The 18,376-nt window shown below is 35.5% G+C and overlaps 1 protein-coding gene across 1 annotated transcript; it reads left to right on the top strand.

Annotated features, from left to right (window-relative positions):
- The first annotated feature begins 598 nt into the window (after positions 1-598).
- Positions 599-17,990, top strand: LOC131530383 (uncharacterized). The gene is made up of 7 exons (XM_058760631.1): positions 599-898; positions 5,916-6,245; positions 6,574-6,897; positions 13,350-13,484; positions 14,272-14,577; positions 15,142-15,432; positions 16,471-17,990. The coding sequence occupies exons 1-7, from the start codon at positions 853-855 to the stop codon at positions 16,572-16,574; spliced, it is 1,536 nt and encodes a 511-aa protein (XP_058616614.1). The 5' UTR covers positions 599-852; the 3' UTR covers positions 16,575-17,990.
- Positions 17,991-18,376: the final 386 nt, after the last annotated feature.

Genomic DNA, 18,376 nt, shown 5'->3' with positions numbered 1-18,376 from the left:
AGAGTGATTTGAATTTGTGTCATGAACAAGAAATTTATTCAAGTGTTAATATCTGATAATACACTGTAAAAAAGGATAAGTTGACTTAAAAAAAATTTAGGAAACCTGTTACCTTAATTTTAAGTTTTTTTTTTTAAAGTGAACTTGACAATTCACTTTAACTTATTATTTACTTTAAATTCAAATAAGTAAATTACAATTAAAATAAGTTAAGTGAATTGTCGAGTTCACTTAACTTTTTTTTAACTTTTTTAAGGCAAATATGGGTTTCCTCAATTTTAATTTAAGTCAATTTATTACGTTTTACAGTGTATTCACAAAAATAAAACCTGACTGATTTCAAACAGAAGCTTATTGTCCTCTACTAACAGGAAGTGATAACTTACCAACCAGACACCACAAGAATCAAGAACAAAACATGAACTATTTCCTGGCCTGTAAATGTCTGAAAACAAGTGGTGCTCATTGCAGAGCCAAATGGCACATAAGTGAAGCCTTTCTGTTTAGGTTAATAATGGGGCGGGGCTCTGTCTACACGTGCATATATATATATATATATGCGGGCACGCCCACTGAAACTGTCCTGTCCATCTGTTTTCAGCAGTGGCTGTTCTGTTCGGCTCTAAGTAGCTTTAAAAGATAAATTTAGTCCTTTAAAACGTCGTTCACATATTCAAGAAAAGCCGCGATTGCAGGTGCTACACAAGTCCCTCTGTTAGATTTTAGTGTATTTATTTTGGTAGACATTCGCACTTGTAGCCGGTTTGGGTGCGGCTTGCGAAGGAGGATTAGAGCAGAATAACTACTTTCAATTGATCATCTACATTTGGAATCTACACATCTCTATAAAACATGCAGTGGATGTTATTTCTGTCTATTTTCTTATTACTCATGGACGGTAAGTGGATTTCTGTCTTGGAAGTTGAAATAATGTTTTGATTTCATTTTAGACATCAGCTGATTTTCAAATGCACTGCATCCATGCAATCCCACATGTGTCAGACATATGCTGGAAATGTATGTAGTATATTCCAGGGGCGTGTCCCTATTTAGCACTTGGGTAAAGTTGGCTTTATGTTCACACATTTCCGCATTCAATAACTTTCTAATTATATGTGCAATAAAGTTATGTTTTGCAAATTCTAATCCGCGACATCCACTACTACATTTTTTTCACAATCGATCAAAATGGGCAAGTATTGTTTTAATGTCATACTTACGAATGTCCGCTGAATGTCCAATGTAGTGTGGTTAACAAAGTAATTGAATGCAGAAGTCCGAATGTGCGAATATAAAACCAACTTTACCCAAGTCTATTCAGCGACTAAACTGTACTTAGCAATAATTTTGATCAAACAATTATGCATGTTGTTTTTTTTGGTTTGTTTTGAAGTTAATGTAAATACGTTAGAAAACTTCGCGCTTTCAAGGACGCATATTTAATACATTGGCGGAGTAAGAACACCGGAGAAGCGAACAACTCACAGCAGTCCAAAACAGTTAAAACAAAAGTTCACTTCAGAAATTAACAAAGTTGCATCATTGAGTTTGAAGTACGGTGTTTGACAAAACAGAGAAAAGAGAAAGAGCGATTTATGACTATTATTAGCTAAAAGCATACGAACAGAAAGACAGGTTGTGCTGAAAGATAAACGATCTTTTTATCGGTTTATCTGTCAGTCAGATACATGTGGAAGTTGTGTACGTTACTACAGCAACAGTAAAGTGTTTATCCACAATATAAAAAAAACAACATTTGAAATAAGAGTATGCGGTTTAACCGTCAATCAGATACATGTGGAAGTTGTGTTCGTTACTACAGCAACAGCAGAGTATTCTTTCAGAATCATCCTGGTCCAATCAGATACAAACAAGTGATGCGTGATTAAGACACCCAGCGCTCTGATGCTGCTGTAATGTTTTTAAAAATTTTTTAATTAAAATTACATTTTAATAAAATTATATTTTGTCAGTATTGTCTGTTAAACATAACATAAAAAATGGGTCAAAAAGCAATGTCAAAAGCAAACCTATGCCCTTGATATATTCGCACACACACACACATATTGAGGGATTTATTTGTAAACGTTTTTCCATTTTTGGAATTTATGCATATCTTGGCCTTTCCATTCAGCGTTTTCATGCGTAATTCCTTTTTTTTTTTTTTTTGCCTCGATTAGGGTGAGATATTGTATGCATGCAGCTTCTATTTTACAGAGCCTTGATTCAGTGTATAATGTATTGTTGCGTTTCATAAATTCAAAGCTTTCTACTCAATTTCTTTATTATTTAGTGGGTTGAACATCACTGACTACACCATGTAAAAACAAATCCCGTTAAAAAACGGCATTACTCCGGCACCCCAAAATACCGTAAAATAACGGACAATAACTCAACCATAAAAATACGATAATGTTTCGTGTAAACGGAATTATTCCGGCAGCTGGGGCACCAGAGAAAATAAAAAAATAAAAATAGGTTTGATCCTGTAATTTTCATATCAAAACATCAAAAAGACTATAATGCTGTTCCATCACATTTATTACTTAACTTTGAAATATTATATTCTCACATTTCTGTGCATTTTTTTGTTTATATAGAATGAGCATTAAATATTGTATCACGTCATCAATATAAGAGGATGCATATTCAGTAATTTCACATTTCCAAAACAGTATAAACATTTACTGTACTTTCATACCAATAACATTATCACATAGATTAGACAATTTCACTTTTTCAAAAAAATAGTACCACATGTTTTATTTTAAATGTAAAATTTTTCAACGACAGAGTATGGCCTAAAAGTCCATTTCCTGGTTTAATTTATAATCTATTCAGTTCAACTTGAATGCATGGAAATGCATAAGACACTGAATTTAAAAGCTCACCACACAGACATCATATAGCTTTGACAATCAAGGTATCTTGGTCACATCACTGAATACAAATTACACTAAATATCCAAGGCTAAATATTTACATGAGGTTGTATCTTCAATAGCAAGAAATTACTGCAGACAAATAAAAAAAAAATAGTTCAAAGTCAAATGCACAAAAAAAACAAAAATTTCTAATTTGACCATTTTGAAAGATATTTCAGTAAAGGCACATTCACATCAAGGAAATTAATTTAATCAGAATCAGAAATCAGAAATAAAGATGTCAGAAATCAGAACCAGACATAAAGAGGTCAAGCAATTAAACTGCAGCAAGTCAAGCCACCGTTATTTATATAGCACTTTTTACAATGCAGATTGTGTCAAAGCAGATTTACAGTATTAATCAGGAAAACAGTGTGTTGAAGGAACCAAAACCCCATCGTTCTCCTCTGGCCAGACGAAACCAGCAGTTTAATTCTAGGCTGCAACAAAGTCAGATTGTGCAGAGGACTCATCTGGTTCCTGTGGTTTTGTCCCGATGGCCGTCTAAGTGATATGGTCTTCACTAGGGATCAGTCTCTGGGGCTCATCTAGGTGTCCTGGTCTCCGCTGACGTTCAGGGCTGTAAAGGTCATCTCTAGATGCTGATCCACCGTCTGGTTTGGATACGGACTGAATCTTGGTGGCTCCGGTAGCCTTGGAACAACAATGAAAGAGACTAATATAGTGTAGATGCCGTTTTTCTTACAATATAACAAGTACATCGGGTGTTATGGGAAATGTTCCCGGTTTCGGTTGGCCAAATTAATGCAGCATTACAATCCTTTAACAGATTTGAATAACAGACATTTGTTAGTGTGTTATGTGTAACCACTCAGAATAAACTTAACTTTATCTTTCCTTTTGTGGATGCTAATATAGTATCGTGGTATCACGATAGCAAAACTCATTATTGTGGTCACATGACAATATGAAACGATAGGTCTTCTGGGCGAAAAGTGTAGATTTTTCAAATATATTTGAACTTCTTAATCTAACATAAAAGTTCTTTAAAGTTGTGTTTTGGGCCATTATGTTGTGGCACAGTCTCTGTCGAAAAAACTAAAACCAAAAGCACAATATGGCTTAATTTTTTTCTGACTTTTTTCTTTTCTTAGTTAAGAACATGGGTTGGAACTCATAATTTTGACCTCTCAGAGTGCATTAGACAGAATAATTTAACTTAAAATGAAAAAAAAAAATAATCATTTGTTCATTTGTTCTTTTTTTATTATCGCAATAAATATCTTATCGGGGACTTCATATCTAGATATTATCGTATCGTGAGATTTTGATATTTTTGTATCCCTATAATATAGTTATCATTAGTTATTGGTTTGGAGTGAAAGAGTGGGGCTTCAGGACAGGTTAGAGAAGCTATGTGTTAATGTAGACACTTACCCCTAACATAGATCTGGGATAGGATCCTGGAGCTTCTTCAGACAGCATTATTCTCCTTGCTCTGAATCTGTGTTTGAGGAACTGGTACCATAACTGCAAACATGGAGGGTAGAAACAGATCAGATTAAAAGAAAAAACTCAAATTCTAAAAATGTATATAAACAGAAATGACAAACACATCATCATTAAGGAAAGTAATATTTCCCAAGAAGAAAACCTGCACATATTCTGCATTGGTAGTGTACCTGAAAGATAAAATTACAACAGTTAGCCATACAAAACTAAGATAAAAACAATTTAATTTGTTTATTACTTAAAAGGAACCATAAATACTTTGAACGAATATTAGCAAAGAAAGGGTGAACAAATTGCAAATAAGTTCACATACCGAACTTACATGTGTTTTATTCTTGGATTTCTGACGTGTTTTTATCGAGAGTCTGGTCTGAGGATTTCTGGTAAAGAGGAAATGACAAAACCAGCATGCAGAAAATTCAGCTTGAATCATTATAATTACCAATGTACCTATTAAGACATATTACTTAAAGTCCGTGTAAAGAGAATTCTGAGAATTGTTTCTAAAATAGAAATGTATTGCTGAAACACATTTCATAGACTCTTTTATTGGTATTTTATCTATAATTTTTTTTCACAGGGTAAACTACACCGACCTTTTTAACCTTCTTTTTTTTAGCCTTTGCAGTTGCGGTCGAAAATTAATTATATATAATGTGTTGGCCTACCATCATAGTCTATTGATTGCAATTTGCACATGATAATAAAAACATCTTATAGAACCAGAATTTTTGTTTCCCTAAAAACGTGTCTATCAGCAACAATAAATAATGACTAAAGGTGCACGATATAACACAAACTAATGAACTGATTGTATTTTAACAAGCTATTGTAATTATACTGCTGTTAAGTGATTAATGTTTAATCTTTTTAACTTGGCTTAATTTAGCTTAGCTTTTTAGCTTAACTATTTTATTTTTTCAATGCAGCTCATGGGTGGCATGAATAAAGTTTGAATTGCATAAATAATCATATAGATTAAGGAGTTTTAGATGGGTGTTAATTTTTTTAAAGTAATATTTAGGTGAAATTATTAAAAAAGAAATGACACTGTAAATATGAAATGAAAAGCATATAGGTATAGGGGCAGTAAGTCAATACTTAATGTGTCAGTCATTCAGTTGACCGCTTCATTCAAATGACTGATTCATTCAGGAGTGAAGCAAGTACTGCATATAATACTGTAAATATCACATATAAAAAGCTGTCCCTTGTCTTAGTTCATAGGGATCTCATGAAGTTTTGTTATGAGAGGGTTTGCAAACTTGCAAACTCAGCACCGGACCAAAACTCTGTTTTGAACAGTGATTGAATTTGTTCAATTGTTTATTTTGCACGTATGAGCAGTCAAGTTGCAGCTCAAGGATTGGACCGTAGTGTGAGCACATAAATCCTGAGCTTTGGCACATCGCATGTGAATTACTCGTACAGCGAAAGTTGGTCTTTAGCAAAAACATTGCTGAAATTGCACATTATGCCCAGTGTAAGCTATCTTTAATTGTTCATTTATATTCTGCAGGTGTGTTTGGTGCAGAAACAGACAAGGCAATGTCAGTGATGGAGGGAGACTCCGTCACTCTACACACTAACCTTACTGAAATACTCAACGATGATACTTTACTATGGTTGTTTGGACCTAACGAATTTGTCATTTCTCAAATAACGAGGAAGGACGACCTGACCTCATTTTTTGTCACTGATGATGTGAGATTCAATGGCAGATTTCAGGTAGACCAAAACACTGGCTCTCTCACCATCAGAAACACCAGAATCAGACACTCTGGACAATATAAACTGAGATTTTCTAGAGAAAAGACTACAACCAAGACATTTAATGTTACTGTAATTGGTGAGTATTCCAAGAATATCTTTTTCATTTTGATCTTGTATCAGGTTTTATGGTTTCACACAGTACGATTTAAACCACATTTTAAAATTTTACACATCCTTAATGGTGCGGTCACATTAGCGGAAATTTTAGGGAAATCGCACATGAAGAATTATGCGTTGAGAATTATGAAGCAATGCTTCCACTGCTTTCTGTTGATCAGAACGGCAAATTCGCAAGACCAACTTGAATTAACTTATATGGGCAAAATTCCTGATCATGAAAATTGGAATGATTGGATGTTGCCTGCAAAATTTACCCCAGTTTTCTGATCTTATTTGTTTTCCAGGTGTGGTTGATGAGACGGGTGGAGTGAAGTCAGTATCAGTGATGGAGGGAGATTATGTCACTCTACAGAATTATGTTACTGCAATACAGAGAGACGATCTGATAGTGTGGAGGTTTGGGGATAAAGGCATTCTCCTGGCTAAAATCGATGGAGAAACTAATGAGACCTCAGTAAACATTGCCGATGAGCGATTCAAAGGCAGACTGGAGCTGGATCAGACTGGATCTCTGATCATCACAGACACCAGAACCGAACACGCTGGACTTTATGAGCTACAGATCAGAGGCCGCGAGAGCTCACAGCAATTCTTGGTTTCTGTCAGTGGTGAGTCTTTATAGAGCATATCTTTCAAAATAATGATAAATTTAGGGTCAGCATTTAGGACAGATACCTGGACAAATTATAGGAATACGTGGTGTTTGATTAACAGATATAACTTTTTATATATATTGTTTAAATCACACAAACGCTAATAATCTATGTTGGTGTTATTGTTAACAAACAAATAAAAATACTTTGGTAATTGAAATCAAGCTGAAATAAAAATAATGTATAAATATAAGATGAAAAATGTTTTTTTTTTTACTGAAAAAAAATGTTGTAGAAACAATTTTCATTCAGATATTGCTAGTAAATTTTACAAACAGTTACAAAGAAATGGCAAGTTACATATTGAATTAAAAATTAAATTTTGAAGTCTAATCTAGAATTTTTTTTTTTTCCAAGTAAAACATACTCCAGGATTCTTTGTTTTATTTGCAACTTTGAAAAAAAAAAAAAAAAAGAACAAAAGTGTGGTCCCACCACTGTATATTAGGTGGCCTTAACTACTATGTGCTTACATCAAAAAATAAGTACAATGTACTTATTGTGTTGCAAAACACTTTTGCTGCTATTGATGTCGTATATGTAAAATATATGCTAATTAAAATGATTAAAGGGGTCATTACTTTTTCTTTTTTTTTATTCTTATATGTTCCTTGACCTTCACTTATAATGTTGTTGTTCCAGCTGTGGTGGCAGGGGGATTTCCAATGGACCACGCCCCTTCCCCTTCCCCTTCCCCCTTCCCCCTGCACTCACACTCACACACAGATATTTATTTGCAAAGATTACTGACACAGCATGTTCACCTCAGTGTTAGAGCGTGCAGCTTGAATAAGAACATTTGATTTTTCTTGGTTTTTAAATTACAAGTTACAAATAAAATAAGGTCTAATAGTAGTATTCAGGTACATAAGTGTAATAAGTATAAAATAACATTGCATAGTGTTCACTTTATAAATTAAATATAGATCAATCTATGTCAAAGCTGTTTTTGATCCAATATAATTATGCGTATACAGTTTCATTCTCAGCTGTTTTCATTCAGTTAAGACAACGGACTGCGTTTACCAAAATGACTGTCGAGGCGGTATTGTGACATAATTTGTCGTCTCTCCACTGTTACGTTCCCAGTTAGTCTAGGGTTAGAGGAACGAGTAACAGAATAAAAAGGTGATGTGTGGAGGCAGCAAGGTTCAATTCCCAACCCTGGGTCTTTAACAAATGCCGAGAATCAACTCAATGTCAAAAAAACAAGTTCTTTTATTTTAAAGATATGGGAGGATGTCAAGGCTTCAAAATAACAAACATAAACCCTCTAACTATTAGGGAGAAACTAAGCTAGAACAAAGAAAAAACAAAAACACACTAACTTCCTAACTAGCATAAACAGGAGAAAAAAAAAAAGGTATAAAGAAAATAGCACCCGCCTCTCTACTAACACATATCCAGTAAGTTAACAATAAGCTTCATAAGTAACAAACAATAACAGAAGAAGGTACAAATAAATAATAACTTCCAAACCAAACCAGATTTCTTGTTGTAGGCATCAGTCACCACAAGAGTGTTAACACAATAACACTATAAAGAATCAATCAACAAAATATTAATCAAAACAACTAATAAAGATTGTTGGGTTGAGAATAGAAGCCTCACGACGCAGCCTCCACACACACACACACTGCGCTGTGCAATGGTGCAGCTTAAATCCTCACAGTTTCCCTTCCTCCTGCAATCACATCAGATCACCAATCATTGGAATCAGGTGGCAGCCATTACCTCCTGCTTATGGGAAGTAAATGGAAAGAGAAACAGAGAGAAACAAGGAGAAAAACAAAACAAATATGTCCTTGGACGTAACACCACCAAATGCTTTCCTATTCGCTTTATACCGTCCTCTCCGAATAAAGGCATAAAAAAAGCCCATAAATAAATCTTTTAAAAAAAGAAGATGCAAAATAGGAATGAGCATTCACGCTGTCGGAAAGGCACCTCTGTCTGCGAGTTTATCCATCATATATGTTAAAGGGGTTATCGTATGCCCATATGAAATACTCACTTTTTCTGTAGGTGAAGCTGGATCATGAATGATTCGCATGAACATAGACACATTTTGGTAGATCGGGGGTGCATTCCCTTCAAAAACAAAGGTAATCCACTGCGTCTTCAGCGGCTCAGATGTCGGGAGTAAATGATGACTGCTATGTTCATTATTACATCCAACAGCAAAACACCTCAATCGCTTAGGAGCCATACACCTGCTCCAGCGTCGAAACAATGGCATACTGTTTACAGCTCACTCAGGGTGGATCTGTGATAAAACGCCAGTGTCAATCAACAATCGTGGGAGGGGCCTTTGCAGAACTACATCATTCTGCCAAGAATCTGTGAACTGCTTGATCTGAGAAAGGGGTTATGATTCATCGGGATAAAAAACAACAACAAAAAAAAAACACTGGGTGAATTTTTGTCATTAGAGTGGTTGTGTACACACACTGCCAGCACACATTTCAGTTCAAACAACATGTAAAAGTGAATTTTTGCATCCGATGACCCCTTTAAAGAACCAACAATGACTTCAAAAGTTACCGTGAGTATAGACAATTCACCTGGCAACTTGAACTCACGGCAGCTCAGGTGGATCTTTGGATGAACACGAATCATTTCTCCATCTCGGTGGATGGAGAAATGACATGTCCAGTGCGGTTCCGTTATGTAGCACAGGCAGTAGGTTTGTTGAAAATGCAAATCCTGAAAATGTGCACTTGTACAGGTGGTAGTCCGGTTATACAATGAGGTTAAAAAACTAAATCCTGTATGAATGCAACCGTTTCAAGCATACTAGTCATTAGCATTTGCTCCAGTGAGTCTTGTTTTGTCTGAAACATGTCAGAGGATCCCAGGTGAAAAATAAGTGCACTTCCATAATGTACTTAAAGTGTTCTGTTTTGGCGCACTAATTTTGTACTTAATATACAAAAGTACATTATGGAAGTGCACTTGTGTTTCACCTGGAATTAGGGATTAACATAAACAGTGCGACATGTCAACCCATTCCACGCAAATCGATTTAGTCAAGTCACCTTTATTTATATAGCACTTTTAACAATACAGATTGTGTCAAAGCACTTAACAGTTCTCCTCTGGCCAGACGAAACCCGCAGTTCAAAAGTTTCTATTTCTATTTTTTATTTTGTTGCAATTTCTAACAATAATAGTATTATGTAGTTAGGTATTTTATTATATTTTTAGTTATTTTGTTATATTTTTAGTTTTACTGTATTTTAATCAAGGTCTTCACTGGGGATATGTCTCTGCGGCTCATCTAGGTGTCCTGGTCTCCGCTGACGATCAGGGCTGTAGACATCATCTCTTGGTGCTAATCCACCATCTGATCGGATACGGACTGAGAAACAGAATAGGAAAGAAACGGACAAATATTAGCGTAGATGTGTGTTATGTGGAGTGTTCCCGGTTCCGGTTGATCTAATTAATGCAGCCTAACAATCCTTTAACCACAGAATGTTGTGGTCGATAGTGTCGAACGCAGCGCTAAGATCCAGTAAAGAGATAATAAAGAGATACAACCAGTAAAGAGATAATAAAGAGATACAACCACGATCAGATGATAGAAGCAGGTCATTTGTAACTCTAATGAGAGCAGTCTTAGTACTATGATTCGATCTAAATCCTGACTGGAATTCCTCACAGATACCATTTTTCTCTAGGAAGGAATATAATTGTGAGGATACTACCTTTTCTAGTATCTTTGACAGAAAAGGGAGATTTGAGATCGGTCTGTAATTAACTAGATCTTTGGGGTCAAGTTGTGGTTTTTTAATGAGAGGCTTAATAACAGCCAATTTGAAGGTTTTGGGGACATATCCTAATGACAATGATGAATTAATAATAGACAAAAGAGGATCTATGACTTCTGGAAGCAGCTCTTTTAGTAGTTTAGATGGAATCGGGTCTAACATACATGTTGTTGGTTTAGATGATTTAACAAGTTTATACAATTCTTCCTCTCCCACAGTAGAGAATGAGTGGAATTGTTCCTCAGGGGATCTATAGTGCGCTATCTGATGCGATACTGTAGCTGATGGCTGCAAGGATACAATTTTATCTCTGATAGTATCGATCTTGGAAGTAAAGTACTTCATAAAGTCATTATTGCTATGCTCTTGGGAAATGCCAACACCTGTTGATGTCGACGCATTATTGCAGCCCTAATATTTTCCAGTGTGTGACCGTGATTCTGGCCCTGTCCCAAATTGCACTCTAAATTCTCGCGGCTTCCTCAGAGTCCACACTTTCGTGATGTAATGCCGCTTTGACTGTTGGGTAGAAGTTTCCTGCGAACCTCACTTCAGGGTGCTTCTCAATACTCAAACTGATGCTTCCTCGTTTCCTTGAACCTTCGTCTTTGAGCCTGTGACTTGGAAACTGGTCACATAGTTAGCCATCTTGAAGGACATCTCAATTCTGTAATTGCATCGTGAGGAACGAGTGATGAGGCTTCCAGAGGAGCTATGGTTGTGAATACACAAGTGTATCCTACGTGGAAGTAATACTTTAAATTTCTATTTTACCTTTGCAGTTTAAATAAACCTTACATCTCATATATTTCAACAGGGCACCTGGCTTGAATGTCTTAAATAACCAAGCTTTACCAACATAAGGGCAGATCCCTTTAGCGCAACTGATGATGCTTTGAAGTGACGCTTGAGTGAAGAATATTCCGATGTAAAAATAACCATTCCTTTGATTGCTCTGTCTTTATTTTCTTTCCTTGCATCCTTCCCTCGTATCCTAAGTGGGGTGGAGCTAAGACGTGAGGAAAGGTAGAGAGGGAAGGAAACAAGGATGCACTAATAAGAAATAAAAAAGTACCCTCAGTGTGGGCTCAACCTTCTGAAAGCTAAACTGGCAAATGGAAAATCTTACAGTCTAGTGGACTTAACGGCCAATTGCACGCCGTGGCCATTGTAAGATCGCAAGTGCACATGAAGTGTACAATTTGGGACCTAACTTTTTGATGTTGCATAAAAAAAAATTGGTGCTAACCTCTAACAAAAGCATATTTACAAACCCTATACGGATAGGTGTCTAATTACATTTGAGTGTAAGAACAAGTACTTCCTCAAATCATGGCACAAACAAAGGACAGCAAAGGTGCAAGACATTCCATGGTTGCGTTCCACTTCACTTTTAGATACACACTCGCAAACCTCTCTAAGCACTTCCCCTCGGGGGAATCCATGTTGGTGTTTCACTTTGTGAAGTGGATGAGTGAAGTTTATATGGACAGACTCTCATCCCCTTGATTTTGACAGAGGGAGCAAGTCTACTTCTTATGTACACGTCACGCCGTTCCATAGACCACAATGCAACACGATTATGATGTCATCACAGATCGTATTTAAAGCGATATTTCAACCAAAAATGAAAATGATGTCACTAATTACTCACCCTCATGTCGTTCCAAACCCGTAAGACCTTCGTTCATCTTCAGAACACAAATTAAGATATTTTTGATGAAATCCGAGAGCTCTCTGATGCTCCATAGACAGCAAGGGTCCTTCCACGATCAAGGCACAGAAACATAGTAAGGACATCATTAAAACGGTTCATGTGACATCAGTGGTTCGACCATAATTTTATGACGCAGCAAGTTAAACTGTTACAACGTATGAGCTATTAAGTGACTGAATGCCTGTGGTGAGATGATGTGTAACTATTTGTTGATGCATTCAAAATTGAAAGTGAAAGTGTCGTGACAAGACATGTAGCCATGTTTGGTAACCCATACTCAGAAATTTGTGCTATGCTTTTGACCCATTTAAGTGCACACACATACACCAGTTAGTAGTGAACACACCCACACATATACACACACACACACACACACACACAATGTGAACACCCACCCAGAGCAGACGGTTGCCAGTTTTGTTGCAGTGCCCAGGGGGGTTCGGGAACCTCAGTCATGGGTATTGCTCTGGAGGCAGTCATATTCAGTTTTATTTGCTCATGTGATGTCACATTCTCCTAATATCCAAACAAACCGTTTTTGGAGCTTGAATATAAAAATGCTATTTTATTGATAAGGATGTCTAAGGTTATGAAACTTGCAGGATGCATTAATGATACAAATACCTCTTATGTCAAAAGCTCAAGGAAAATTGTATTGCTCATGTCATGACCCCTTTAATAAATGCTATAATAGTACATAAATAATAATGAATTCATACTTGTCCATTTCATTGTAGTGACCAAATAACCTTTTTTCTAGGTTTTTTATTTTTTATTTATTTTTTATTTTTTTAATTCATGATTTTACCTGTACATGTCAACTAGTTGACACCTGAATATGCATATTGTGTCCTGTAATTCACAGCAGCATATATTTGAAGTGTTTTCAGATCCTCACATTCACTGTCTCTCTTCAGCTGTTCCTGATCCGGGTCTGTCTCCGGGTGCTATATTTGGGATAGCTGCTGCTGTTTTGTTATTCCTGACTGCAGTTGTAGCTGCTGTTGTGATTTACTATCGCCGCAAGATCTCTGAACTAGAAAAGCAAATGGGTGAGTATTACACCTGATACAAGCAAACAATGAGTTTTATTAAGGTACAGTAGAATTGAAATGCATGTTTCCTAATCAATATTTAAATGGTTTGGCTTTATTGATCATGTTGCATATTACAGTATTAGAGGACAGATTGCCAGTTTTACACAGTAAGATCTGGTTTTGATCACACCAGATCAATGCAGGAGTCCATTACTTATTTATGAATGGAAATTAGATGTAAAATGTTTTAGCAGATTGTCTAGCTGAATTCCCTGAAGACAATTGACACTGTTGAGTAAATAAAAGCCTTTTATTTAGTTAGTTATTTATTCAAAACTACTAATTTACCCAAAAGTTTATTTCCTATACACTGTAAAAAAAAAAAAAAAAAAATTGTTCCAAAAAGTTGTTTCAACTTAAAATAATTTGTTACCCTGCTGACTTAAAATTTTTAGTTTAGTCAACTTGAAATTTTAAGTTACTCAATGTTAATTTAAGGGACAACTGGAATAATTTAGTTGAATAAACAAAACATTTTAAGTCAGCGGGGTAACAAATTATTTTAAGTTGAAACAACTTTTTTTCTTCTTTTTTTTTTTTTTTACAGTGTACACTGCTCTTTTTCTACATACTCAAACGTGTTTAATGTGCTTAGTAATGTGCTTGTTTTTAATGCTTTTTTAAAATATTTTGCTAAAGATTAAACAAACTGTTTCATTAAAATTAATAAACATTTGTCACAAAGTGACAAAAAAAAAATAGCTTGATCTCATGAACACCTTTTTGCGTGATGCTGTGACAGTTGAAGAGAAGTCAGTGGCAGATGGAGATACTGTGACTCTAAAGACTGATACTGAACTACAGAAAGATGACAATATACAGTGGTGCTATAAAGAAGACAACAATCTCATTGCTGAAATCGATGGAGTGACCAGTAATAAAACATACGATGGTGTTGATGGGAAATTCAGAAGCAAACTGGTGCTGGATAAGAAGACTGGAAATCTCACCATCAATAACATCATGCTTAATCACTCTGGACTCTATAAACTACAGATCAGCGGCAAAAACAGAAGAACCGAAAAGAGATTCATTCTTACCGTCAAAAGTGAGTAAATCAACGATTTAGAACAACATCTCAGCTTAACACAAATTGTAAAAGTGCAATGTAATTTTAAAATTATGGACTGTGAGGCATTAATATATTATAAAATGTGACATGAATTTCTGTGAAGCTGCTTTAAAACCTTGCTGCTTTGTTTTGTGAAAGTAAAAGTTGACTAAAAGACAATACTAAAGGAATGATCCATAAATAAAGTAGAAATGGTTTAAGAGGGGGAGGAAAATCGCAATATGACAACAAAATGAATGAAGATGAATCTTGTAGCCAAATATAGTTTGTGGTGTGAAATTCTATTTTTGGCTATAAATCCATCATGTCAAATACTACAGCATATTTCAGGTTTAGGTAATAACTTTGCAGATTGAAGAGATTAGCTAATGGCTAACTAAGTGCCTTTGTCACATTAAAGGTAGTTGTTAGTCAACTAACTGGATAATTCAAAATGGAAAGGAAGTCATCTAAATATATGTGGTAATGAAAATGCAAACAAAGTAATTCACACATTTCGTCTTCTGTATTTCTGTTTCTCTGTGTTGCTTTAACATACAGTGAGTACGGTGTCAGTGATGGTGGGAGAATTTGTGACTTTAAATACTGAGACTGAAATGCAAAGTGATGATCTGATACTGTGGACGTTTGGAGCTGAAAACAATCTCGTTGTTAAAGCTGATTCAGGAAAGATTAGTATTGGTGCGAGATTCACAGACAGACTGCAGCTGGACAAGACGACTGGATCTCTGACCATCAGAGACATCACAAACGCAGACTCAGGACATTTTAAACTGCAGATCATAAACAGCAAACAGAGTCGATTCAGGAGATTCAATGTGACCGTCACTGGTGAGTAGAACAACATTTATTACAGTATAATAACCATATATTTATTAAACGGCAGTTCTGTTTCTTGAATCTGATTGGTCGAATGGCGTTCCAAGGATGTGTTCCACTTGTCTGTGTTTGCAAGTATCAGATTATGTGAGCAGTGCACTGCACATTGAAAATCTTGGATTTATTTTAATTTAATTCATGTTTTATAGATTTTTTTTGGCAATTATTTTGGTAATCTCTTTTGGATCCCACTGTGTATCCAGTGATCATGTCATATATATATATATATATATATATATATATATATATGTGTATATGTGACCCTGGACCACAAAACCAGTCTTAAGTAGCACGGGTATATTTGTAGCAATAGCCAAAAATACATTGTATGGATCAAAATTATAGATTTTTCTTTTATGCAAAAAAATCATTAGGATATTAAGTAAAGATCATGCTCCTTGAAGATATTTTGAAAATTTCCTACCGTAAATATACCAAAACTTAATTTTTGATCGGTAATATGCAACTTCATTTGGACAACTTCAAAGGCGATTTTTCAATATTTTGTTTTTTGGCACCCTCAGATTCCAGATATTCAAATAGTTGTATCAATTTCCAAAATTTTTCCTTATGACTGATTTTGTGGTCCAGGGCCACACACATATACACATCTATCTATCTATAGTATCTGTTCTGTACGATAAGGCAAACATATGCTGGTCAAAAAAACGAAATTAATCTAAACAGGAGCCGTTTTGTAATGTCTATTCAATGCTTTACTCATCTAACACAATAATGACTTAAAATCTTTTGGGGGGTAAATTCTCAGCTAAAATTGATGTGTGATTTAATTTGAGATTAATTAGATCTAGAGTTAAGTTAATTAGATTAATTAGCATCTATTGGCTACATCATGGTGTTACAGATTATTTTGAATTATGAATATGAATGGGCCTCCTCAAATTAATTGTACATGTATTGACTGGGGTTAGGGTTGACTCATATAGAGACAGACAAATTATTTTCTTTTCTTTTTTTGTAATTCCACAGGAAACAGAGTGAATGAATCAAATGGATCAACTGTAGTGAAGCCACTGTTGAAAGGAGATGATGTGAAAGAACTTGAAGAGCAGCAGGGGACAACTTCAGTTTAATAAGACACACCCACCACTGGGACATCATCAACAGTTGAGCTCAACAACATATTTCTACTTCTATTAAAACAAATGAACCCATGTGCTGTTAAACTGTTTTGGTTTTAGATGAACAAAAGAGTAAATTCTCTCCTCAACAGTGTTATTTAAGTTGCTACCCATGACCCCCAAGAATTTCTAAAGAAAGAACAAAGGCACTGTTTTCAAACAACAAAACATAGTTTTATTATAGTTTCATTAATTTTTTTTTCTTTTTTATTCAATCAACACCCGAAATGTTGATTAAAAGTAAAACAAAACAAAGCAACAGATTACAAACCCAAATCTGAGAAATCGGGTTAGACTACAACAATTAATTTGCCTATTTTACAAATGGGAATACAACAAATTCATGACAGTGTTTTACATTCAAGCTACCCGTAAAATTTATAGTGAAAAGTTCTTTAAAATCTGGAATGCAATAAAGTAATTTTTAAAGCTGTTTTTAAAGCATTTGCTGCATGGATTAAAAAATAGGCTAATAAATAATTCACATATCAGACAAAATTGCATTGCAGAAAATTCTTTACATTTTAAGTAATTCAGAGCAGAGCAACATAAAAATCAGAAAAAACATAATTGGGCCTGTTTTAGGCTTTTCCTTATTTTTATATTTTAGACAGTGATGAAAAATGACTTGCCATCTCCTCATTGGACGTGCCTTTAGAGAGAAATATGCATCTTTAAGGATTACATAATGAAAGAGTTTTTCTTTTCGATTTGAATTATTTCGTTTTAAAGTAGTAATTTAAAGCTTTCTATAGATATATTTATCATATTTGTGACTCTTTCGGTTCATCATTGTGAAGCGCTACTATTCAAGACGAGACTGCAAGCACATCCTCTGTTTTCCTATTTATTTTATAAAAGCACAACGTTTTGTTGACATTGTGAGTGCACACAAATAAAAGTAGACCCTTTACAGTTCTGAATTATGTATTACTCTTACCTTTATGAGCAAAAATTACGGCGTATTTTAAGTTGTTTCCACTATCAAGAAAAAAATGCAAGTGGCCACTCTGGCGCCTCCATGTCCTGCATAGTGCGCTTCAGCTTCCACTCTTCACACAAACGATTAATGTAATGACCACGGACCCTTAACTCCAAATCTGTGGTGGCATCACGGAATCGCCGGAAATTCCGTGATGGGCTCACAGAAGTGATACCAATGTAAGTCAGTGACAGGCATCAGCCGTGGTCCATGCACAGATCCATTACACCGAATTCTGTGAGACCAGGTTGTAAATTATATATTGGGTAACAATATTGCCATTATTGCATGTTGTATTGCATGCACCCCATATGTTGGGGTGTGATTTTTCAATGTAAACAGCCACAACAGTTTTATTATTACATTACACATTTATGAGCACATAACCCAACCAGGCCCTTTGCCAAGGGGCATTAGGGGCAGTGCCACCCCAAATGACTCGACGTACCCCCCTGCTTACATGATCACGAGTGAACTTAATATTGAGAACGAAAAACGTTTATTTTACTGATCTAGTCTATGAATATTGCGGGGAAAAATCATGTATTCAGCAGCATTTAGCTCAAATAACCACTAATCTCTACAACCGTAACTTATTAGGAAGTTAATAACACAGTGGCGTAGCGGACGGGCACGCAGTGCGGGGCGCGCAAATAGCAGCACAAAAGGATTCACACAGTCACCTCATGCACCTGCAGCGCTTCTGTGTAGGGAGAAAAACATAATAAAACAACCAACTGGGAACCAAATTTCAGACTATGCTTAACCTCGG

The sequence above is a fragment of the Onychostoma macrolepis genome, chromosome 22 (genome assembly GCF_012432095.1).
Source record: "Onychostoma macrolepis isolate SWU-2019 chromosome 22, ASM1243209v1, whole genome shotgun sequence".
Classification (NCBI taxonomy): Eukaryota; Metazoa; Chordata; class Actinopteri; order Cypriniformes; family Cyprinidae; genus Onychostoma; species Onychostoma macrolepis.
This window is presented reverse-complemented; position numbering and strand designations above follow the sequence as displayed.

Bases quoted from the DNA above. Each gene is read 5' to 3' on its own strand.
- LOC131530383 (XM_058760631.1), top strand. From the start codon at position 853: ATGCAGTGGATGTTATTTCTGTCTATTTTCTTATTACTCATGGACG. The intron at 6,898-13,349 runs GTGAGTCTTTAT...GTCTCTCTTCAG, and splicing joins ATTCTTGGTTTCTGTCAGTG to CTGTTCCTGATCCGGGTCTG. The intron at 14,578-15,141 runs GTGAGTAAATCA...TTTAACATACAG, and splicing joins ATTCATTCTTACCGTCAAAA to TGAGTACGGTGTCAGTGATG.